General features: G+C 42.7%; 2 protein-coding genes across 3 annotated transcripts in view; one reads left to right on the forward strand and one right to left on the reverse strand.

Annotated features, from left to right (window-relative positions):
• The window catches only part of cenpj (centromere protein J), a 40136-nt gene extending 32347 nt beyond the window's left edge, over positions 1-7789 (forward strand). The window contains exons 8-17 of one of the 2 annotated variants that reach the window (XM_060929309.1): positions 728-851; positions 3286-3451; positions 3558-3812; positions 3894-4011; positions 5001-5119; positions 5234-5308; positions 5652-5792; positions 7015-7099; positions 7190-7310; positions 7456-7789. In XM_060929309.1, coding sequence (XP_060785292.1) covers positions 728-851; positions 3286-3451; positions 3558-3812; positions 3894-4011; positions 5001-5119; positions 5234-5308; positions 5652-5792; positions 7015-7099; positions 7190-7310; positions 7456-7648 — 1397 coding nt within the window. In that variant the 3' untranslated portion in view covers positions 7649-7789. The remainder of the gene's footprint in view (positions 1-727; positions 852-3285; positions 3452-3557; positions 3813-3893; positions 4012-5000; positions 5120-5233; positions 5309-5651; positions 5793-7014; positions 7100-7189; positions 7311-7455) is intronic. The other variant, XM_060929310.1, reaches the window with a different exon arrangement.
• A 4404-nt stretch (positions 7790-12193) lies between these two features.
• Positions 12194-25415, reverse strand: part of rnf17 (ring finger protein 17) — a 93093-nt gene continuing 79871 nt past the window's right edge. The window contains 6 exon segments of the mRNA XM_060929311.1: positions 12194-12305; positions 12412-12524; positions 21464-21650; positions 21841-21979; positions 22054-22174; positions 22261-22368. Coding sequence (XP_060785294.1) covers positions 12417-12524; positions 21464-21650; positions 21841-21979; positions 22054-22174; positions 22261-22368 — 663 coding nt within the window. The 3' untranslated portion in view covers positions 12194-12305; positions 12412-12416.

Genomic DNA, 25415 nt, shown 5'->3' on the forward strand with positions numbered 1-25415 from the left:
CTGTTGGTCCAGCAAAACGCTCCAACATTTTGCTTTTCTCTACTCACAGTATACAAGCGGATTGCCTCTGTAGAGTAGCCAATCAGAGCGTGCGATTTGCTCATATCCAGTGAATGTGGATAAAAGATATTTTTTGTGAATAATATCTTTTCTGTAGACTGTTCTGATATTCAGGGTCATTTGTCAGAGGTTAACAGTGATGTGCTTGCCTTTGGTAAATTATATCAGTATGCTTGTGTGTGCATATATACAGTGCTCAGCGTAAATGAGTGCACCCCCTTTGAAAAGTAACATTTTAAACAATATCTCAATGAACACAAACAATTTCCAAAATGTTGAAAAGACAAAGTTTAATATAACATCTGTTTAACTTATAACATGAAAGTCTCATCTCATTTTCATCTGCTTATCCGGTGAAAATAAGGTTAATAATATAAACTTAGATTACACATTTTTCAGTTTCCCTCACATGAGGGTGGTGCAAAAATGAGTACACCCCACAACAAAAACTACTACATCTAGTACTTTGTATGGCCTCCATGATTTTTAATGACTGCGCCAAGTCTTCTAGGCATGGAATGAACAAGTTGGTGACATTTTGCAGCATCAGTCTTTTTCCATTCTTCAACAACGACCTCTTTTAGTGACTGGATGCTGGATGGAGTGTGTGTGTGTGGGTTTTTTTTTTTTTATATATAATTTTTTTCTCTCTCTCTCTCTAATCCAGCCAGATCAACATTACTCCGTGAGCGCTTGGTGGAACTGGAGACGGAGATAGAGCGCTTCAGGAAAGAAAATGCAGCACTGAGCCGACTCAGGCAGGAAAACAAAGAGTTTCAAGAGAACCTGTGGTACGGAACAATCCAAATTCATAAAGGATGCTTTTACATCATCAGTCTGATACCAGATAGATACCAATCTGTTTGCACAGTCTGAAGCTAAATTTATACTTTTAGTTTGGTTTCACACCAAATATAATTAACAAAAAATAGTTGCTGAGGAGTATGTAGGCCTCTTGAGATTCTGGTCCATGTTGACTGATTTACATTAGAGTTCCTGCAGATCTTTCAGCTGCACTTTCATGCTGTGAATGTCGTGTTCTACTGGATTCAGATCCAGTAACTGGGAAGGCCACTGAACTCATTGTCATGTTTATGAAACCAGTTTGAGATTACTTTTTTGCTTTGTGACATGGTGCATTCTCATGCTGGAAATAGCTACTGGAAGATGGTAAAGGCCCGGTCCCACTGGCCGATGGACACAAAACGTATGCAAAAAGGACACAGCGGACAAGCAAAATTTCGGGGGTGGCTCTATCTGTTTTCATCCACTCCAGAAATGGACAAAATTGGCGAAAATTTGCGAAAACAGAACGGAAAAGAACGGATGTGGGTAGTATATAGCGGGGATGTTAAACGCATGTTCATAGGAAGCCTAGCGGATGGAAGCGGATGACAGCTCCGAAGGGGTTACCGGTGATAACTGAGAAGCGGATGCATAGTGGATGAAGGGGATGCATCACGTACGCCTAACGGAAACAAAGGGGATGTTGCGCGGATGTATATCGGATGCAGACCGTTCACTGTGCATGCGGGGGGTATGAATTGCGTCTGCTCCGCGGATATAAAGGGATGCAGCACGCACGCCGTCAGCATAAAGTGGAAAGACGTGCTGGCGGCTACATCGATACATCTCTACTACATCTCGTTTAAAAGTTTTGTGCAGCTCAAGACTTTTTGCGTGGATGAAATCACAGTGGACGGATGCTCGATGGATAGAGCGTATGAAGCACGTATGCAATGAGTACACAACGGATGCATAGCGTTTTCCAACGGATAGCAAAGATTTTTTTACGTTTTACATTCTCTTTGCATCCGTAAGTGCAGTGGGACCGGGCCTTAAATTGTGACCATGAAGGGATGCACACGGTCAGCAACAATACTCAAATAGTCTGTGGCATTCAAGCGATGATTGATTGGCATTAACAGACCAAAGTGTGCCAGGAAAACATTCTCCACGTCATTACACCACATCCACCAGGCTGGACTGTTTACACAGGGCAGGGTGCGTCCATGCATTCATGCTGTTGGTACCAAATTCTGATCCTACCATCCATGTGCCTCAGCAAAAATCAGATGAAACTGTCTGATGAATCTTATGTTTCAGTCTTCAACTGTCCAGTTGTGGTGAGCCTGTGCTCATTGCATCAGCAGCTTTCTGTTCTTGGCTGACAGAAATGGAACACAACATGGTCTTCTGTTTGTTGTAGCCCGTCCGTCTCAAGGTTTGACGTGCTGGGCTTTCGGAGATGCTTTTCTGCTCATGACAGTCATGTAGTGTGGTTGAGTTACTGCAACTTGAAACAGTCTGGCCATTCTCTATTGCTCTCTCTCAACAATAAGGCGTTTCCTTTTGCAGAACTGCTGCTCATCTCATCTCATTATCTCTAGCCGCTTTATTCTGTTCTACAGGGTCGCAGGCAAGCTGGAGCCTATCCCAGCTGACTACGGGCGAAAGGTGGGGTACACCCTGGACAAGTCGCCAGGTCATCACAGGGCTGACACATAGACACAGACAACCATTCACACTTACATTCACACCTACGGTCAATTTAGAGTCACCAGTTAACCTAACCTGCATGTCTTTGGACTGTGGGGGAAACCGGAGCACCCGGAGGAAACCCACGCGGACACGGGGAGAACATGCAAACGCCACACAGAAAGGCCCTGAACTGCTGCTTATTGGATTTTTTTTTCCCCTTTAATCCATCATTCTGAGTAAACTCTGTGAAATCCCAGGAGATCAGCAGTTATAGAAATACTCAAACCAGCTCCTCTGGCACCAACAATCATTCTCAAAATCTTTTCTTTTTTTTTGCCCCCCCCCCCCCACACACTGTTGATTGATTACCTGAATCTGCATGATTTTATGCAGTGCAAATGCTGCCCCATGATTGGCTGATTAGATAATCGCATGAATAAGTAGTTGTACAGGTGTTCCTAATAAAGTGTTCAGGGAGTGTATTTCACTGTTATAGTTGACCAGTTTATTACCTTGCAAAGTGGGTGTAAACATAACAGGCAGGGAAAATACAAAATTGTGCTGGACTCTGGTCCTTGAGGACTGGAACTGGGTAAAAAAAATTATGATTTCACTGTTAATTATGGAAAGCTGTGCAGAGTATAACTGCATGCTTACGTATGACTGAAGCTCATATTAAAATTGAGAGTTGATTTAAAGATTGGCTCGTTTAATTTGCTGTCTTTTGGTGACATTTTCTTATAGCAAGGAGAGAGCGGAGTTTCAACAGAACATGGCAGATGAACTTGCCAAATGGGAAGAGTTTAAGCGTGAGGAAGGCCGGAAGCTCCAACGTGAGAAGAAGCTGTTTGAGAAACATGCAGCAGCTGCAAGGGCAAGACCTGACAAACAGGAACGAGATGAGATACAGGTTTCTGTTTCCACTATCTTTCATTCCTAATCTGTTCTTTAATATGCTTATGCCCAGCACAATTCAGTGTACTCTTGAGTTTTAATTGTGTGTGTGTGTGTGTCAGTCTCTAAAACGGCAGCTAAACACTCTGCAGGAGGATTTAAGAAAACGAGATGCTCGCTGGACCAGCACACACAGCCGTCTCAGGCAGCAGATAGACACCCTCAGTGCAGAGAATGCTACTCTCCGAGACCAGGTCCGCACGCTGGAAAGACTTCGCCTTAGTACCTGGAAAAATGCTGAGTCTGGACGGGAGAAAGACAGAGGGAGGTCCAGTGCATCCAGCAATAGTAGTAACACCAGGACTACAAAATCCAAGGTGCAGAAAGAAAGCCCATCATCTTAACCTTGTCTGTTAGGAAAAATACAGTGGTTAATTCTGAGACTTTTGTGTTCCTAGAGCCCCTCTTCCAGTATTAAAAGCACCCCACCTGAGAACAGCAAGAAGATAGAAAGCCTAGAGGTTCAGAATCCTCCCAAAATTCCAGCCAAGTCCTCAAGCACCACATGCTCTACAGGTTTGAGAGGACTTTTTTTCTCCCCCCCCCTTCCATGCTTGGAGGAACAAATTAAATACCAATATGACATGCTGCCAAAATATAGATTTCCTCATACCATGGTTATGGTGATAAGTCCAGAAACAGCCCCAGTATAAGACAAATTAAACATGAACCTGAACAGCTTCAGTAATTAGTAGGCATTTTGGAAAAACTAAGTTTCACAATGTACTATTTAACCGTTTATAGTGATGCGGCGGACACTTTTTCTAAGGCAAAGAGCCCTTTTCAAACTTGTGGGTTGTCAAAAGCAAAATAAATGAAGTGTGTGGCTTTTGTCATGACCTCAGTAAATGGACCAGATGTTACCAATAACATCACCGGCACATATGAAACCAAACATTAGACCATGATATTCAAAAGAGTCAGTACACAAGAAACATTTATTTGTCACATATACATTACAGCACAGTGAAATTCTTTTCTTCGGTTGTTAGGAAGTTGGGGTCAGAGCACATGATATAGTGCCTCTGGAGCAGAGAGGGTTAAGGGCCTTGTGCAAGGGCCCAACAGTAGCAGCTTGGCAGTGCTAGGGCTAGAACCCCTGACCTTCAGATGAACAATAACCCAGAGCCTGAACCACTGCCACAGTGGAATTGCGTAGACGGATCAGCAGCATATAGCCATGTTACATAAAGTAATCATAAATGCTGATGATTCATACCATTTGTCTTGGGTGCGTCTCCTTTTCCTGAACTATGCTTTACAGGGTTTGTATCTCCATCAAACTATCCTCAATAGTTTATCCTACCCAGACATCATTTGTTAGACAATAAAGTGGGATCTGGAACAGTGGCATTCCTGACATTTTTGGTCGTGTTGGGTATTATTATTATTTTTTTAATTGCAATTCATGTTTTCCTTGAGGAAAATGAAAATATTTAATGCATTGGAATAATGTTAAATTTAATGCCTCCTAATATGAATGTGCCTACCTGATTTTCCTCCAGATTGGCAAAAGGAGCCCTGTCCAGTGGTTGGTCAACACCACATCTCGGATGATTTAATAGTATCAGAGGTAAAGAGCTATGATCCTCAGCTAATCAAGAAGTCCACCCTCTCGCTCTTGGTGATGAGCATTTTTTTTTTTTTTAAATACAGAAGGCTGTTACAGTGACCTGAAACTTTAATATTCCCTCTCAGACATATTCGTATTTACCTTCCATGTGCTGTCCTCCCTCAGGAAGTGGACGGTCACAGGGACCTCACGGGGAAATCTGAACTTGAACAGGAAGAGATCGCGCACACAGATGGCAAGGTATGAAAAACTAATTCAGGGGAATTGATTTGAGTGAGCAGATTTGCAAAAGTATGTAGTGCAGCTTTCCCCCCGCAAAGAAATCAAGAGCTGTTCTAATCAGTGGCTGTATAAATTAATGCATGCTCCAGCATGCAAATCGCACGTAAACCAAAGAAGGGCGTGTGCTGTTCAGGAACCGAGGTGTTATTTCTTGGCTTCCTTGAGGGGGGGGGTGGGGGGAGTGTGTACTTCTCTACTTTTCTGTTTAGCATTTTATGTAACTGCCATGCCAAACAATACAACATTCAAAATGTAGCCCTTAAAACATGGTCATACTTTTTTTTTTTTGGGTGACTATCAGATTGAAAAGATATTTCCTGATGGAGGACGACTTACAATTTTCCCTAACGGCACAAGGAAAGAAGTGTCTGCTGATGGACTGTCAGTCAGAGTCAGTTTTTTCAATGGGGACATCAAGGAGATAATGCCAGATCAAAGAGTGGTGAGGCACATTATTTCACCAATTCTTAATATATTTAATTTTATAGCATTTCAAATTGGAAGTGCATTTGGAGTGAAGAGCCTCATCTGAATGGGCTCTTTCTGTCTGAGCAGCTTGCTGAGGGAAAGTGTATTTTAGGATTATTATATAGTGTATACATATTGCATGTACTGTGGGATTCTTCAATCAACTTGGGCTACATCCACACGACAACGGCAATGAGATTTTTTTTTTTTTTTTTAAATATCGCGTCCACATGGGCAATGGATCAGTAAAATTTCAGGTTCATATGGCAACGCAACGCTTGCTGAAAACGATGCAATACACATGCCACACCTCTACGTGCGCTGTAAGACAGTCCCATCGGAGACACCAGAACAATAGAAGTACACGTATAAACCCCTTCTTCTGTAGCATCAGCCACATAAAGTTTTGATTATTAATCAGTAGCGTAAAACGAAAGACGCGGAAAGAGGAATGAACGGGGGTAGATGGAAGCCGGTACGCCAACATTCTGATATCCTCCAGAATTCTTTAATGGTCCGGAATAAATAGAATGCTACACGTTGATGGATTACTTTGTTCTTCTACGCCCTTTTTGAGGAATGTATTGTCGGACTTAAACCAACATCTGAAGAGGTGAGATCGCTCCTTTTTTTTCTTTTCCTATTTTTGCTGGCGGGATTGTTTTTGGTAACCGGGCGGTGCGCGGTTTGGTACTGCTTCCGCAGTGTTTGGACTAAAGACTCTGCCCTAAGGGCTATTCTCTCTCTCTCACTTTGCACCATTACACAATAAATATTCACAGTGAAAAATATTTTGTAAGCGCGTTTCATGAACCAAGTTATAGGATTTGTTGACAACTCGCATCGAGTTCATTACACTTCCACCCAGTGTGAAGCACTGACAGTCATGTGGTTGTGATGTCATCGTAAACAAATCCGTTCTACTCATCCAGACGACTTCGCAACGGGGCCGTTGCCAAATTTTTCTACCCTGGAACCCGTTCTCAAAAGATTTCGTTTTGGGGCACCCAAAACGCCGGTGCCGTGTGGATGCCAGGCCGAAACAATAAACAATTTTATCAGATTCACCTGAATCCGTTGCCGTGTGGACAGGGCCTTAGTGGTTGTGTAGCACTTATTACTCACATGAATGTTTATTGCAGGACATGTTAAATCTTTATTACCTGGAATTCTAACCCTTTCCTCATGAATTTCAGATTTATTATTACGCACAAGCTCAAACCACACACACGACGTACCCTGATGGGCTGGAAGTGCTTCAGTTCCCAAACAACCAGATAGGTAAATCCTTATTTCTGTAGGAAACTGATGAAATAGGAGGGCAGCGGTTGCATTTCTAAAAGCTCAAGTCCTGTTGACTCTGTATTTCAGAAAAACACTTCATAGATGGCCATAAGGAAATCATATTTCCTGATCAGACTGTGAAGAATCTCTATCCAGATGGAAGAGAGGAGTGTGCGCTCATTGATGGTACAATAATACAGCAAAACCCGTAAGTACATCCATGTTCTTTTAAAGAACCTTCAATGGTGCAGTGTTATTAGAGCAGACATAACTTTGAAACATGTGGTATTTTCATTTACAAGCTCTGCTACTGTTACTAAAAGTTTGTTCAGTTATGCATGGTTCTTTCTTAGGGATGGCACTAAGCAGATCCAGTTCAACACGGGTCAGCGGGAGCTGCATACTGCAGAATTTAAGAGACGGGAATACCCTGATGGCACAGTTAAAACTGTTTACTCGGATGGCCGACAGGAGACCCGCTACCCCACTGGCCGTGTGAGGCTCAAAAACCCTGAAGGACATGTCATCTTGGACACCAAAGCCTAAGAGAAACAGTGAAGTTTGGTGGAAAGGAAAAACTGTGTCAAAAGTGGGAAAAACAAATGTGTGTTTTTATATTAACTAATAGCTGTTAATTTATTTGTAGTGTACATTTTTGTAAAATAAATATCCACTAAATTAACCAAAGCTTCTCCAATTAACAGGAATTTACTTATTCTGTAACAAGCATAGAAACTACAATAAGTCTGAACATTAACATACAACAAAGGAAGCACTAAGCAAGGCTAAAAAGTTCTAGTGGTGCTTGAAAGTTTGTGAACCCTTTAGAATTTCCTATATTTCTGCATAAATATGACCTCAAACATCAGATTTTCACACAAGTCCTAAAAGTAGATAAAGAGAGCCAAGTTAAACAAATGAGACAAAGATATTGTACTTGGTCATTTATTGAGGAAAATGATCCAATATTATATCTGTGAGTGGCAAAAGTATGTGAACCTCTAGGATTAGCAGTTAAGTTGAAAACACCTGACTAATTTCACCTTCAAATCAATGGGATGACAATCAGGTGTGAGTGGGCACCCTGTTTTAAAGTACAGGGATTTATCAAAGTGATCTTCACGAAACGTTTGTGGAAGTGTATCATGGCATGAACAAAGATTTCTGAGGACCCCAGAAAAAGCGTTGTTGATACTCATCAGGCTGGAAAAGGTTACAAAACTCTCTCTAGACTCCACAATCCGATTGTGTACAAATGGAGGAAATTCAAGACCATTGTTACCCTCCCCAGGAGTGGACGACCAACAAAGATCACTCCAAGAGCAAGGCATGTAAGTTAGCAAGGTCACAAAGGACCCCACGATAACTTCTAAGCAACTGAAGGCCTCTCACATTAGCCAATGTTAACGTTCAGGAGAACACTGAACAACAATGGTGTGCATGGCAGGGTAGCAAGGAGAAAGTCACTGCTCTCCAAAAAGAAACTTTTTTTTTTTTGTCACATGCACACTTTAAGCACAGTGAAATTCATCCTCTGCATTTAACCCATCTGAAGCAGTGAATACACACACACACACACACTCAGAGCAGTGGGCAGCCACACCATAGCACCTGGGGAGCAGTCAGGGATTAGGTACCTTGCGCAAGGGCACCTCAGCCCAAGGCTGCCCCAACCTAACTGCATGTCTTTGGATTATGGGAGAAACCGGAGCACCCGGAGGAAGCCCATGCAGACACGGGGAGAACATGCAAACTCCATACTGAAAGGCCCTCGCCGGCCACTGGGTTCGAACCCGGAACCTTCTTGCTGTGAGGCGACCGCACTAACCACTACACCACCGTGCTGCCTATTGCTGCTCAGCTGCAGTTTGCTAAAGATCACATGGACAAGCCAGAAGGCTATTGGAAAATTTTGTGGATGGATGAGACCAAAATAGAACCTTTTTGGTTTAAATGAGAAGCATTATATTTAGAGAAAGGAAAACGCTGCATTCCAGCATAAGAACCTTATCCCATCTATGAAACATGGTGGTGGTAGTACCATGGTTTGGGCCTGTTTGCCATCATTGATGAAACAATGAATTCTGAATTATACCAACGAATTCCAAAGGAAAATGTCAGGACATCTGTCCATGAACTGAATCTCAAGAGAAGGTGGGTCATGCAGCAAGGCAACGACCCTAAGCACACAAGTCATTCTACCAAAGAATGGTTAAAGAAGAATAAAGTTAATGTTTTGGAATGGCCAAGTCAAAGTCCTGACTTTAATCCAATGGAAATGTTGTGGAAGGACCTGAAGCGAGCAGTTCATGTGAGGAAACCCATCAACATCCCAGAGTTGAAGCTGTTCTGTACGGAGGAATGGGCTAAAATTCCTCCAAGCCGGTGTGCAGGACTGATCAACAGTTACCGGAAACGTTTAGGTGCAGTTATTGCTGCACAAGGGGGTCACGCCAGATACTGAAAGCAAAGGTTCACATACTTTTGCCACTCACATATGTAATTTTGGATCGTTTCTCAATAAATAAATGACCAAGTATAATATTTTTGTTTCATTTGCTTAGCTGGGTTCTCTTTATCTACTTTTAGGACTGTGTGAAAATCTGATGTTTTAGGTCTCATTTATGCACAAATATAGAAAATTCTAAAGGGTTCACAAACTTTCAAGCACCATAGTAAGTCAGAAAACGTGACCAAGTCTGTACAGAGGCCACTTTATGTTCAGCCTTGCTAATTAATAAAAGTAGGCTTTCCTATTAAGAAAACACCCACAATTTATTGGAGACCCTGACCAAGCTCATTAAGTTCACAGTAAAGTGGTGGCTCCATTATAGAATTTCTGTAAGTCATGTATAATTGATCTATACAGGTAAACTGAAACCACTGCCTCAAGCAGCATTGTTACAAGTATTACAAGACAGGACATACACTTATTTTATTGTAAATGAATTGTAGGTACCTTGCAAATATCAAGCTCACTGAATTTTCTGTGAAGTGCTGCACTGCATTAATATTTCAAAAGTACTAGCCTTAATGCATATGCAAAGAAAAATCTACGTTAAACATTTACATTGTCTTTCACTTAGTGTACAGAAGGAAAAGCTATAAAACCCAACTACTGTGAAGGCTTACAAGTTTCCTTCCTCATGTGGACATTTTACCCCACACTGCATCAAATTATACTAGCTTCATCTCCTGCAAGGAAAATGCATGAATTTCCCCCTATGGAGGATTAATAAAAAGTTTATTGTACAGGAAACATGAGAAATGCAAAGGCATAGCAGCAATATAGGTGGCTCACTGTAAATTAAAATCAGAATCAGTCTCATTAAAACTTTTTCCATCCTTACTAATTAATAAATCTGGACCCTCAATTTATTCAATATACTGACCAAGCTATTTTCATTATAATTAGTCTCATAGGGCATCCTTTTTTTTTTTTTTAGTTCATGTCAAATTGCAAGGGTACAGCTTCCTTAAGGATTTAAAGCTGGGTGCTGACTGCACCATTCTAAAAAGACACTGATCATCTTCTGAAGCTTTACCACTGCTTTCCAAGATGCTAAACTGACATGCAAAAGTATGACGCATTTGTGGTCCAGAACACTGTTCTACAGTCTGGAGTCCAACAACGCAGTGAAACACATTAAAATATGCTAAACACAGACCAACTTTGTACTTGTAATCCAAGAGATGTCCACTCAAGCTGGTTGCAAGAAGACCTGAGTAGCCTAGCAACCTGATATTACTTGATATTTGATTGAATAAATCCATTTTATTTATTAAATCAGATGGACACTTTAGTTGAATGTTATCCACTTATGATTACAGATTGCCACTAAAAGACTGGGAGTGAAGATTTGTTTAAAAATTATTTAAGCATTTATAGTGGTCTAAGGAATCCATCTATGAAATGGGGGGAATGACAATGAAAAAAAAAATTTATATATATATATATATATATATATATACACACACACACGTTTCAATTTGGGACTAATATGCAGGTCGGCAACATGTGGAAAAGGCCGTTTCTGAGGCAAGGGGAAGGCTTTTCCAGATTCTCGAGGCAAAGTCACTGCATCATTCAGAAACAAGGATATATATATATATATATATAAAAAAAAATGTGTGTATATTTTTTATATATATTAGTGTGTATATTTTATATATAGATATATATATACACACTTTATATATATATATAAAAATGTGTGTGTATATATATATATATATATATATATATATATATATATATATATATACATACACACACACATCAATACCTGAAGAGTACATTTGTGTGGGTTTAAAAAAAAAAAAAAAAATTGGTGTAGTGGCGATATTGCACCCAGATAACTGAGCATTTGGCAAATGTTTTTGTGTGCTTTATAGATTTGGAATGTACATAGTCAAAAAAAAAAAAAAAAAAAAAATCACTCAATTCACTGAAGCATAGAAACATGAAGTTTTAACACAAGGGATTTACTTATTACCGAACAAGCATAAAGACATGGACATAACATACAGGAACAATACTGCAACTAAGGCCAAAAGTAAAACATTAAATCAGAAAATATGACCTTGCCATCCTTTCAGGGGTCACTTTATCATCTTTGTCTTTTCTACTTGATAACACTGGGCCTTCCTTTAAGAAAACAGTGCCCACAATTTACTGGATACGTAGAGTTCACAAGAACTTTACGCCTCCATTATGGAAGTTCTTTAAGTAATGTGCACTTGCGTCACAAACAAACTGAGACCGCTGCCTCAAACAAAAGGTAAGAAGACTGAACAAAGCTAAGGTTATGGGTTTTACATGTACTTATTTGGGCCAAGTTAATGATTAAAATCATTATACCGTAATGCCTTTGCAATTGATGAATTGCAAATGAATTCAAATTATGTTGAAAATGTAAAATGACATGCAAATATTAACACTACTTAATACATTTTTCTTCCACACTGATACAGATAAAATCCAACTACTTAAATGGAGCTGTAAGGTGTATCCATCAAGTTGTAGGCATGTTTCCTTTATCTGGCCATATTAAACTAAACTGTGCACCAAAAGCAAAAAAGCTTTTCATTGCCTCTCCAGGGATCTGCATTAACTTAAAATACCAACATCAAAATAAACTCAACAACAAAAGGGTAAGAACATAAAACTGTCTTTCTGAAGCTGCATTTTCAGCAGTACAACCTGTACAGCAGATAAAACACAAAATCAGTGTTACATATTGAAATTCTTAAAGCCTTTGCATAAAATATTAATACAAAATTATTCTTGTCACTAACCGTGTACTCACTTTCTTTATTCCGTTTCATCATCATAATCAGCGAGGCCTTTCTCCACTAGAGGAGTATGGACCAAAGTTCCATCTGCGTTGTACAGCAACACAGTTGGCTGTGGCTCTACAGCCTGAAACAACATTAGCAACACGTTCATTTCAATCAGCATCTCAACAATGTTTGAGCCTATATAATCTAGAATAGTTGATTATATGACTTGTGACACTATCAGCTCTTTTAAAAAAATATCAAATGAATAAAGACAATGTAGCTAAAATCAGGTTGGCATCAATCCACACAAGCTCAGATGGTAGGAGCCGCACTTGATTGGAGCTTTTAGTTGTGTACATGTTCATGAGGCAATGCGTGATGTGCACAATGCTAAATTGGTAATTGCTAAACTTTCCTTATTTGAGCTTCATGCAGGGGAAAAATGTTTTTGGAATAACCTATACGTAGCTTTAATATTACAATAAAATATTGCACCAGTGTAACTAGCTTAAAGCATATACGCAGAGCCATGGCCTCACTTTCGTTTATAAATGCCTTGAGACCTCAAGAACGGCAAAGGAATAGTTTTAAGCGTTAATGATAAATCTAATATTAGTAATTTTTACGATTAAAGTGATTCATATAGGTAGCGGTCTGAGTGAATGACCTTGACGTCCTTAACATCACAGCAGTAAGTCTATTGGTCTCATCACCATTTCCGCTATACTTAAAAAAAAAAAAAAAAAAAATACAGCTAACTGCACCTCCAATCCTCCATTTTGAGCTAATTTATCACCATGCCACGTAGATCTGTTTTTGGCCAGTGCAGCAGCATGACAGAAGGTGGATTTACGTTGCATTCATGGCCCAAGAACTTTCAAACTACAAAGATTTGGACGCGTTTTGCGAGAAGTTCACGGGCACATTGGGCACCTACGAAGTGGTCTCTCATCTGCATATTTTACTGAAGACTTGTACGAGACCTCTGATCTGTTGAGCATTGGATATAAGCCCGTATTGAAAGAGGGTGCGGTATCAACAATTAAAGAAACTTTCCTTTTCTTGTAGTTATGTATTTTATTTAATTTTTTAAAAGGAAAGCGAGTTCAGTTGCACCAGTCCTCCCAGAGTGCGAGCTGAGGGTTGTTGCTAAAACCCAGGACGGAACAGGACGGGACATATCGCTCAGGCAGTAACCTCCCTGCAGTTGTTGCCAAAACCGGTGACATCCTGTTCCATCCCGGGTTTTAGTAATTGCCTGAGCCAAGCAGTAACGGTGGAATACACAGTATGAAGAAAACAGTGAACGAGTGGACCAGCCGTCTTATTTCTAAACTGGATATTGCTGCCATCTCGCCCTTACGTGGAAGAAGCGAAAGAACGGAGAACTGAACGAACAACTGAAAGTCAGATTGTTTCAAAACAACTGGCCACAAGATCAGCCTTCAAGAAGTGAGAACGCAGACGGGTAAGCTCCAACTCTCATTTGGATAAAAAAAAAAAAAACACCATGTTGTTTACCTGCATTTAGATTAATACATTGTAACTTGTAGTGTGTAAGTTACCAGTATAAGATTATTTAATTTGCTTCAGAATGTGATCATCTCAGTTCATCTGATTATTTAATTAGCCTTTTATGTTTTATCAGTGAAAATGCATGCATGTACATGTATGTTGCACAAGTTACAGTGGGGCAAAAAAGTATTTAGTCAGCCACCAATTGTGCAAGTTCTCCCACTTAAAAAGACGAGAGAGGCCTGTAATTTTCATCATAGGTACACTTCAACTATGAGAGACAGAATGGGGGAAAAGAATCCAGAAAATCACACTGTGATTTTTAAAGAATTTATTTGCAAATTATGGTGGAAAATAAGTATTTGGTCAATAACAAAAGTTCATCTCAATACTTTGTTATATACCCTTTGTTGGCAATGACAGAGGCCAAACATTTTCTGTAAGTCTTCACAAGGTTTTCACACACTGTTGCTGGTATTTTGGCCCATTCCTCCATGCAGATCTCCTCTAGAGCAGTGATGTTTTGGGGCTGTCGCTGGGCAACACGGACCTTCAACTCCCTCCAAAGATTTTCTATGGGGTTGAGATCTGGAGACTAGCTAGGCCACTCCAGGACCTTGAAATGCTTCTTATGAAGCCACTCCTTCGTTGCCCGGGCGGTGTGTTTGGGATCATTGTCATGCTGAAAAACCCAGCCACGTTTCATCTTCAATGCCCTTGCTGATGGAAGGAGGTTTTCACTCAAAATCTCACGATACATGGCCCCATTCATTCTTTCCTTTACACGGATCAGTCGTCCTGGTCCCTTTGCAGAAAAACAGCCCCAAAGCATGATGTTTCCACCCCCATGCTTCACAGTAGGTATGGTGTTCTTTGGATGCAACTCAGCATTCTTTCTCCTCCAAACACGACAGGTTGAGTTTTCACCAAAAAGTTCTATGTTGGTTTCATCTGACCATATGACATTCTCCCAATCCTCTTCTGGATCATCCAAATGCTCTCTAGTAAACTTCAGACGGGCCTGGACATGTACTGGCTTAAGCAGGGGGACACATCTGGCACTGCAGGATTTGAGTCCCTGGCGGCGTAGTGTGTTACTGATGGTAGCCTTTATTACTTTGGTCCCAGCTCTCTGCAGGTCATTCACTAGGTCCCCCGTGTGGTTCTGGGATTTTTGCTCACCATTCTTGTGATCATTTTGACCCCACGGGGTGAGATCTTGTGTGGAGCCCCAGATCGAGGGAGATTATCAGTGGTCTTGTATGTCTTCCATTTTCTAATAATTGCTCCCACAGTTGATTTCGTCACACCAAGCTGCTTACCTATTGCAGATTCAGTCTTCCCAGCCTGGTACAGGTCTACAATTTTGTTTCTGGTGTCCTTTGACAGCTCTTTGGTCTTGGCCATAGTGGAATTTGGAGTGTGACTGTTTGAGGTTGTGGACAGGTGTCTTTTATACTGATAATGAGTTCAAACAGGTGCCATTAATACAGGTAACGAGTGGAGGACAGAGGAGCCTCTTAAAGAAGTTGTTACAGGTCTGTGAGAGCCAGAAATCTTGCTTGTTTGTAGGTGACCAAATACTTATTTTACCGAGGAATTTACCAATTAGTTCATTAAAAATCCTACAATGTGATTTCCTGGATTCTTTTCCCCCATTCTGTCTCTCATAGTTGAGGTATACCTATGATGAAAATTACAGGCCTCTCATCTTTTTAAGTGGGAGAATTTGCACAATTGGTGGCTGACTAAATACTTTTTTGCCCCACTGTATAACACCTATCTTGTTTTAATGACAGTCAACCCACAATCAGTGAAGTCAAATCAGTCTTTAGTTGAGAAAGTCAGTCATGGCATTTCTTACTTTCACCATAAAGTTTTATTTATATGACTTTGGTTGACAGCTGTCAAAGGCTTCGGCCTAAAAACCGGTTACCACAGTGACATCACGCACTCGGGGCTGGCTGGCTCAGCGGGGCAGCTCAAATGCCAACTTTGCAGTCGAGTTTAAGTCTCAAAAATATACTTTTTAGTTCCCATTTATAACCCAGTATACAAGAATCAAGGATGGAGATACTATCCACTCAGAAATTTATTTAAAAATAAAAGCTTCTGCGCATCTCCTTTAAACTGCCAACTTGACAAAGAACTTGTATCCATCCATCCATTATCTGCAGCCACTTATCCTGTACAGGGTTGCAGGCAAGCTGGAGCCTATCCCAGCTGACTATGGGCAAGAGGCGGGGTATGCCCTGGACAAGGTCACCAGATCATCGCAGGGCCGACACACAGAGACACTCACACCGACGGTCAATTTAGAGCCACCAATTAGCCTAACCTGCACGTCTTTGGACTGTGGGGGGAAACCGGAGCACACAGAGGAAACCCACACGGACATGGGGAGAACATGCAAACTCCACACAGAAAGGCCCTCGTCGGCGGCTGGGCTTGAACCCAAGACCTTCTTGCTGTGAGAGGACAGTGCTAACCACTACACCACTGTGCCACCACAACTTACACCCAATGGAGTCAAAATAAATATAAAATATATGGACAAACACCCATCCTTGAATCGCCACCTTAACATGGTGGAGGGGTTTGAATGCCTCAGGGATTCTAGGAGCCATGTTGTCGGGACAATTGCCCCTGGTAGGGTCTCCCAAGGCAAACAGGTCCTAGATAAGAGGCCAGACAAATAGTGGTTCAAAATGACCCTTATGAAAGAAAGAAAAAAAAAAAAAAAAAAAACAGGTATCCAAGTACCCTCACCTAGACCAGGGATACTGGGGCCCCACCCTGGAGCCAGGTCTGGGGGAGGGGTTCGTCTGCGAGCGCCTGTTGGCCGGGCCCATGTCCGTGGGGCCTGGCCAGGCCCAACCCAAATGAGCAACACAGAACCACTCTCCTGTGGACCCACCACCCGCAAGAGGTGCTGTAAAGGTCCAGTGCACTGAGGATCAGGTGGCAGCCAAAGGCGGAGGCCCTGGCATACTGATCCCCAGCTGACAAAACTGGCTTTTGGGACATGGAATGTCACCTCTGTGGTGGGAAAGGAGCCTGAGCTTGTGCGTGAGGTTGAGCGGTACCGACTAGATATAGTTGGGCTCATCTCAACGCATAGCTTAGGATCTGGAACCAATTTCCCGGAGCGGGGTTGGACTCTATGCTGGAGTTGCCAAGGGTGAGCGGCGCCAGGCAGGGGTGGAGCTATTGGTAGCCCCCCAGTTCGGCATGCTAACATCGGAGTTCTCCCCAGTGAAAGACTGTTTCCCTGTGCCTTTGGGTCGGGAATGGCCTCTGACTGTCATTTGCGCTTACGCACCAAATGGTAGCTCGGAGTACCCGGCCTTCTTGGAGTCCTTGAGTGGGGTGATAGTGCACCATGAGGGGACTCCATTGTTTTACTGGGGGACTTCAATGCTCACATGGGCAATGACTGAGACCTGGAGGGGTGTGATTGGGAGGAATGGCCTGTCCTATCTGAACCCAAGTGGTGTTCAGTTGTTGGACTTCTGTGCCATGCACAGTTTGGCCATAAGAAACACCATGTTCGAGCATAAGGGTGTCCATAAGTGCACATGGCACGAGGACACCCTAGGCCATAGACTGATGATTGACTTTGTAGTCATTTCGTCTGATCTACAACCGTATGTCTTGGACACCTGGGTGAAAAGAGGAGCAGAGCTGTCAACTGATCACTACTTGGTGGCGAGCTGGATCAGATGGTGGGGGAGGAGGCCGGACAGACCTGGCAGGCCCAAACAAGTAGTGAGGATATGCTGGGAACGTCTGGCGGAGGCTCCCATCCGTCGGCTCTTCAACTGCCACATCCGGCAGAGCTTCAACTGCATACCGGGGGAGGGTGGGGACATTGAGTCTGAGTGGACCATGTTCCGCACCTCCATTGTTGAGGCGGCCATGCAGAGCTGCGGCTGCAAGGTTGTTGGTGCCTGTCGTGGCGGTAATCCCCAAACCCAGTGGTGGACATCTGTGGTGAGGGGAGCCATCAAGCTGAAGGAGGAGTCCTATAGGGCTTGGTTAGCCTGTGGGTCTCCAGAGGCAGCTGACAGATACCGACAGGCTAAGCAGAATGCGGCTCTGGCGGTCACTGAAGCAAAAATTCGGGTGTGGGAGGAGTTCGGTGAGGCCATGGAAAGTGACTTTCGGTCGGCCTTGAAGAGATTCTGGCAAATCATTCAGTGGCTCAGGGAGGGACAGCAGTGCTCTGTCCCTACTGTTTACAGTGAGGATGGAGTGCTGTTGACCTCAATTGGGGACATCATCTGAGGGTGGAAGGAATACTTTGAGGATCTCCTCAATCCTGCCTTCATGTTGTCTGAGGAGGACACAGAGCCTGAGAGTGCTTGGGAGGAGACTCCCATCACAGGGGCTGAGGTTGCCAAGGTGGTTAAAAAGCTCCTTGGTGGCCAGGCTTCAGGGGTGGATGAGATTCGTCCTGAGTTCCTGAAGGCACTGGATGTTGTTGGGCTGTCTTGGCGGTCACGCCTCTTCAACACTGCATGAAGGTCAGGGACAGTGCCTCTGGCTTGGCAGACTGGGGTGGTGGTCCCCCTTTTTCAAAAGGGGGACCAAAGAGTGTGTTCCAACTTCTCAGCCTCCCTGGGAAAGCCTATGCTGGGGTGCTGGAGAGGAGAGTCCGGCCGATAGTCAAACCTCGGATTTAGGAGAAGCAATGCTGTTTTTATCCTGGTTGTGGAACACTGGACCAGCTCTTTACCCTTGCAAGGCTACTGGAGGGTGCATGGGAGTTTGCCCAACTGGTCTACAACCCCAGTTCCAAAAAAGTTGGGACAAAGTACAAATTGCAAATAAAAGTACAAATTGCAAATAAAAACGGAATGCAATGATTTGGAAGTTTCAAAATTCCATATTTTATTCAGAATAGAACATAGATGACATATCAAATGTTTAAACTGAGAAAATGTATAATTTAAAGAGAAAAATTAGGTGATTTTAAATTTCATGACAACACCACATCTCAAAAAAGTTGGGACAAGGCCATGTTTACCACTGTGAGACATCCCCTTTTCTCTTTACAACAGTCTGTAAACATCTGGGGACTGAGGAGACAAGTTGCTCAAGTTTAGGGATAGGAATGTTAACCCATTCTTGTCTAATGTAGGATTCTAGTTGTTCAACTGTCTTAGGTCTTTTTTGTCGTGTCTTCCATTTTATGATGCACCAAATGTTTTCTATGGGTGAAAGATCTGGACTGCAGGCTGGCCAGTTCAGTACCTGGACCCTTCTTCTACGCAGCCATGATGCTGTAATTGATGCAGTATGTGGTTTGGCATTGTCATGTTGGAAAATGCAAGGTCTTCCCTGAAAGAGACGTCGTCTGGATGGGAGCATATGTTGCTCTAGAACCTGGATATACCTTTCAGCATTGATGGTGTCTTTCCAGATGTGTAAGCTGCCCATGCCACACGCACTAATGCAACCCTATACCATTAGAGATGCAGGTTTCTGAACTGAGCGCTGATAACAACTTGGGTCATCCTTCTCCTCTTTAGTCCAAATGACACGGCGTCCCTGATTTCCATAAAGAACTTCAAATTCTGATTTGTCTGACCACAGAACAGTTTTCCACTTTGCCACAGTCCATTTTAAATGAGCCTTGGCCCAGAGAAGACGTCTACACTTCTGGATCATGTTTAGATACGGCTTCTTCTTTGAACTATAGAGTTTTAGCTGGCAACGGCGGATGGCATGGTGAATTGTGTTCACAGATAATGTTCTCTGGAAATATTCCTGAGCCCATTTTGTGATTTCCAATACAGAAGCATACCTGTATGTGATGCAGTGCCGTCTAAGGGCCCGAAGATCACAGGCACCCAGTATGGTTTTCCAGCCTTGACCCTTATGCACAGAGATTCTTCCAGATTCTCTGAATCTTTTGATATTATGCACTGTAGATGATATGTTCAAACTCTCTGCAATTTTACACTGTCAAACTCCTTTCTGATATTGCTCCACTATTTGTCGGCGCAGAATTAGGGGGATTGGTGATCCTCTTCCCATCTTTACTTCTGAGAGCCGCTGCCACTCCAAGATGCTCTTTTTATACTCAGTCATGTTAATGACCTATTGCCAATTGACCTAATGAGTTGCAATTTGGTCCTCCAGCTGTTCCTTTTTTGTACCTTTAACTTTTCCAGCCTCTTATTGCCCCTGTCTCAACTTTTTTGAGATGTGTTGCTGTCATGAAATTTCAAATGAGCCAATATTTGGAATGAAATTTCAAAATGTCTCACTTTTGACATTTAATATGTTGTCTATGTTCTACTGTGAATACAATATCAGTTTTTGAGATTTGTAAATTATTGCATTCCGTTTTTATTTACAATTTGTACTTTGTCCCAACTTTTTTGGAATCAGGGTTGTACATGCGTTTTGTGGACCTGGAGAAAGCTTACGACCATGTCCCTCGTGATGCCCTGTGGGAGGGTACTTCGGGAGTATGGGGTTCAGGGCCCACTACTGTGGGCCATTCAGTCCCTGTATGACCGGAGCAGGAGTTTGGTTCGCATTGCCGGCAGTACGTTGGACTCGTTCCCGGTGCATGTTGGACTCCGCCAGGGCTGCCCTTTGTCACCGGTTCTGTTCATAACTTTTATGGACAGAATTTCTAGGTGCACCCAAGGGGCGGAAGGTGTCCAGTTTGGTGGCAGCAGGAGCACGTCTGTTTTTTGCAGATGATGTGGTCCTGTTGGCTTCATCAATCTGTGACTTACAGCATGCGCTGGGACGATTTGCAGCCGAGTGTGAAGCGGCTGGGATGAGGATCAGCACCTCCAAGTCCGTGGCCACGGCGCTCAGCCGGAAACGGGTGGAATGCATACTCCGGGCCAGGGGGGAGTTGCCACCTAAAGTAAAGGAGTTTAAGTATTTCAGGGTTTTGTTCACAGCTGAGGGTAAGGGGGAGCGGGAGTTGGACAGACGGACCGGGGCAGCGTCAGCAGTGATGCGGACGCTAAACCAGTCTGTGGTGGTAAAGAGAGAGCTGAGCCAAAAGACAAAGCTCTCAATTTACTGGTCCATCTATGTTCCCACTCTCAACTATGGTCATGAGCTATGGGTAGGTGACCGAAAGAATGAGATCGCAGATACAAGCGGTAGAAATGAGTTTTTTCCCACAGGGTGGCTGGGCTCTCCCTTAGAGACAGGGTGAGAAGCTTGGTCATTCGGGAGAGACTAAGAGTAGAACCACTGCTCCTCCACATCGAAAGGGAGTCAGTTGAGGTGGTTCGGGCACCTTGTTAAGATGCCCCCTGGACGCCTCCCAAGGGAGGTTTTCTGAGTATGCCCCACCGGGAAGAGACCCTGGGGCAGACCCAGGACACGCTGGAGAGATTATATCTCTCGGCTGGCCTGGGAACACCTCAGTATTCCCCCGGAAGAGCTGGTGAAGGTGGCCGGGGAGAGGGAAGTCTGGGCTGCTCTGCTTAGGCTGCTACCCCCGTGACCCGGATAAGCGGTAGAAGATGGATGGATGGACAGACGGATGGATGGATGGACAGACATAATAACATGTTCCCATACCCTCACCACAGCGTGCAATTTTCCATGCAGCAGGTCGATCATCTCCAGCATGGCCTTCATACTCCACTCTGGCCGATAGGGAATGCGCTCCAACTCCTGACACAGACGCGCGGCCTTGAAGCCTGCCAGCTGAACACACATCGCCTCACATGGGAAACGGAGCAGTGTCTTGGGAAGACAACGTAGTCTGCCACAAACACACATCACAGACTGATGATAATTTTCAGTCCATGAGCCCAAGTAACAAGCAAGCATATGGAATCTCTTAAAAGCAACACTCGATTTCTTATTGTATTTAATTATTTTTATGAATTCAAGTAGAATATTTATCCATAAGTATGAATGAATGTGCATAGAATGTGATGAAAAGCCCTTACTTGCTTAATGGCAAAATGTCATCTGAGCCAAAGTCCACATGTCTCACAAGAAGCTGGATGCTGGGGTAGAGCTGAGAAAAGCCAAGCAGCTTTGCACGGTAATATTTACGATCACTGTACTCGGCTAGACAAGGACCCTCTAAAGACAAACATGACCATATTAAAAACAAACAAACAAACAAAAACAACACACATACATGACAATCAAGGTACCAATAGGGAAGTCTGTCAGCAGGGGCAAAGTGTCGATGTCATTGTTCACTTGGCTCAGGGCTTCGTCTAGAGACTCCTGTTCTTGTTCACAAGCTGGTGGATCCAGCACACTCAAAAAAACCTACAAGAGGCCCAAAACAACAACAACGAGAAACATGATATCAGCACTTTTCATTAATCATATCTGTGAAGGTATCCATGTACTACCTCTTTAGGGGTGCGAATGTGCTTAATTTTGACCCAGCAGGACTTCCCTCTGTCTGGAAGCTTGAGGTCAGTGTACACCCCTAACATGGTCTGGGGTTCCTCCAAGCCCTGTTAGAAAATCATATCATTTCACTAGCCTTTTATTAAGCAAATGGCACAGCCAGTCAAATTCCTAAGGGGCAACCACCACACTTGTTGTACAGAGTCTGCAGGGAACCTCAAAGTAAATGTCACTCCAGGTTTATCTCATGCAGGCATGTTACAATGACTACTGCAGTCCAAATATTTTAAGATTCCAACTACAAATAGTATTTTGGTATAACCTTTACACATTTTATAGCTTGCAGAGGAGCAGTGATTGAGAAAGATGTAGCAGGTGAATCTAGCCCCCCCCCCCAATAATACTTAGTAAATACTGTGTTACAGTTTTTCCTCAATTACTTACACACTGTAACTGGGCCAAGTAACTGAACATCCCAAAAGCATAATTCCTTCTACCAAAAGACAGACAGATTTCCCAAAACTGTCAACACTATTCCCACATGATTCAGATTTGTTTAGCTTTTTGTGAAAAACTCTCCATACAAATCCTTTCATACATCAATGGCTGCACCATGTGTGCATTTACAAAGCACTGGCATTCAGTATCAATACAGACCAAGTCCTCAATTCATTACAGCTTCAACTCAAATTTCACACAGTTCCCCAGGTGGAAACACGAAGAGTTTAAAAAAAAAAAAAAAAAAAAAAAAAAAAACTCAGAAGCTCAAGATAGAGATAAAAGGGCCATGGATCTATACAGACATGAAGGAAGAAGACAGAGAAGAGAAGGTCAAAGAGGAAGAAGAAGAAGCGCAAGGGGCAAGACGACAAATCATTCTGCAGTGTGGAAAATAAGGAATCTTAAGCAGATGCTTAAACAATTCTGAAATTATGTCCGTCCAAATTTCAGCATGTCTGAATGATGGGCCAAAGGCCTAGAACAATGCAGCTGGGGGTCCGGGGCCCACCTTAGGGGTCAAGAAGCTGAAGGGGCTTTAGATGCCTGGAGATGGCTTCTCAGCTATTTCCAGGCACATTGTGATCTTCAAAGGCCAAATTACAGTAGACATTAGTTGCTAATTACACTCCAAATTGAATACAATTTACAAGAGAATGTCAGAAGATTCAAGAAAACCATGGTTCAAAGTTATACCCAAGAAAACAGTAGCACACACTGGTCAGTTCCATGTCTAGTGAAAAACCAAAACAAACAAACAAACAAACAAAAAAGTATGGGGGGTGGCAAGGATGATCCAGTTGGTTACAACTTACTGGTACTCATATACAGGTATTATAACATCACTCATGAATTATGTCAACAATGACTATTTTTTATACCATGTTTATAATAAGTATATAAGAAAATTATTAACAATACAACTATTCTTACAGAGAGTTAAAATTGAGTATGAGATTCCAAGTAACTTTGTAACAAAATGACTCAAAACTAGACATGATCAGATCATTTAGAATTCAGACTAAAATCTGTTGGACTAGAACTTAGAAAATAGAAGAAAATAAAAACTCTTCAAATATAAATCTACATCCTACTATCATTAGACTATCATTCTTATTATGAATAAAAAAAAAATGCACAACATTACCACTGATTGGCAGTTTGGCACTTAAAGGGGTACCAAATATAATATATACAGTTGCTGATGTGACAAAGTAACGTATTCTTAAGTATTCTATCAAATTTATATACTAGAAAACAACGAAATATCTTGGTAATTGTAAATGTAATACTTTATACGCTAAACCGCGCAAGAGTCGCCATTTTTAAAAGACCGTGACGTCAGCTCTACCCACTGCACTAGCGGAACTCTCTGAAATAGAGGAGATAAGCGTGTAATCATGGCGTCGGGCACATCAAGTGAAAGCAACAGCTCTGTTGAATCATACGAAGAGATCCCGCAAGACACACTGCAAGCAGGCTATGGCTTAGAAGGGTACCAGTTTGAACCTAGGAGAGGTACTCTCGACTCCGGTGATGAAATAAGAGAAGAAAGCTCGGATGACGGCGAGGATGAGACTGATGCTGACCATGGGCATGGCGAGCGTGGGGCAGAGCGTATGCGTGCAGGTGACACGGCGTGGTGCTCGTGCGGAAAATGTAACGTGGAGTTGCTCACGAGTCCAGCAGAATTTATTTGCTGCAATGAGATAGGCGCCACCCGTGGACTTGCGAAATCATCGCAAGAGGCAGAAACAGGTATTTCACACGTGCTATTCCCAACCTCAATGAGCCAACACAACTGGGCACATACATACGTCATGAGTGTTACGCAGAGAAAATGAACGTGCATTCTGATTGGATAAAATTAATATCATGGCGGGCTGTTCAAACTGCGGAAATAGTTTGCTCGAGCTACTTTCAAAACACTAACTTTCCAACCTTAGAACAAAAAAACTTTTGCAAGTCTTGAATAAGGTTCGTTAATGTGTGTTTGTTATATTTACTCTATATATTCCCCTCTGTTCCCCTTTAACCTAATACTGTACTGCAAAGTTTAATGTAAACTGAACTCTTAAATCAACTGACTAGATCAATCAGATACTGTCAACCCTAAAAAGACTAGTTCAACTGCACTGTGCAATAAAAACAGTGAATAATGTGCATTATTATTATTATCATCTTATTTAGCGAGCCACTTGGGGAGAGGGAGGTGCCTATAAATTATGGCAGGGCTAGGACCTTCAGTGACTGAGGTATGAATTTTAAAATCCCCATGTGCACAAGCAGCTGGAGCCAGGGCTTATGCTAAAGTTTTCCGTGAGCAACGCTTATTCCTGCCATTGAATTGGGCCGAGCCTGGACTTGTTCGAAAGGTCTTGGGGAGAGGGATATGCCTGTAAAGTTTGGCAGGGCTAGGACCATCAGTGGCCGGGTTCTGAATTTTTAAATGCTGGCTCGAGCCAGGGCTCATATTAAAAGTCTTCAGCGAGCAGCGCTCACACAGGGGTTTCGGAGGCGAATAACGGGCCGAGGCGGGGTCATACTGGGCCGTGCCTGGGCTGGTTCGAAAGGGCTCAGGGAATGGGAGATGCCTGTAAATTTTGGTGGGGCTAGGACCATCAGTGGCAGAGTTGTGAATTTTTAAATTTGGGCC

The sequence above is a fragment of the Neoarius graeffei genome, chromosome 9, assembly GCF_027579695.1.
Source record: "Neoarius graeffei isolate fNeoGra1 chromosome 9, fNeoGra1.pri, whole genome shotgun sequence".
Classification (NCBI taxonomy): Eukaryota; Metazoa; Chordata; class Actinopteri; order Siluriformes; family Ariidae; genus Neoarius; species Neoarius graeffei.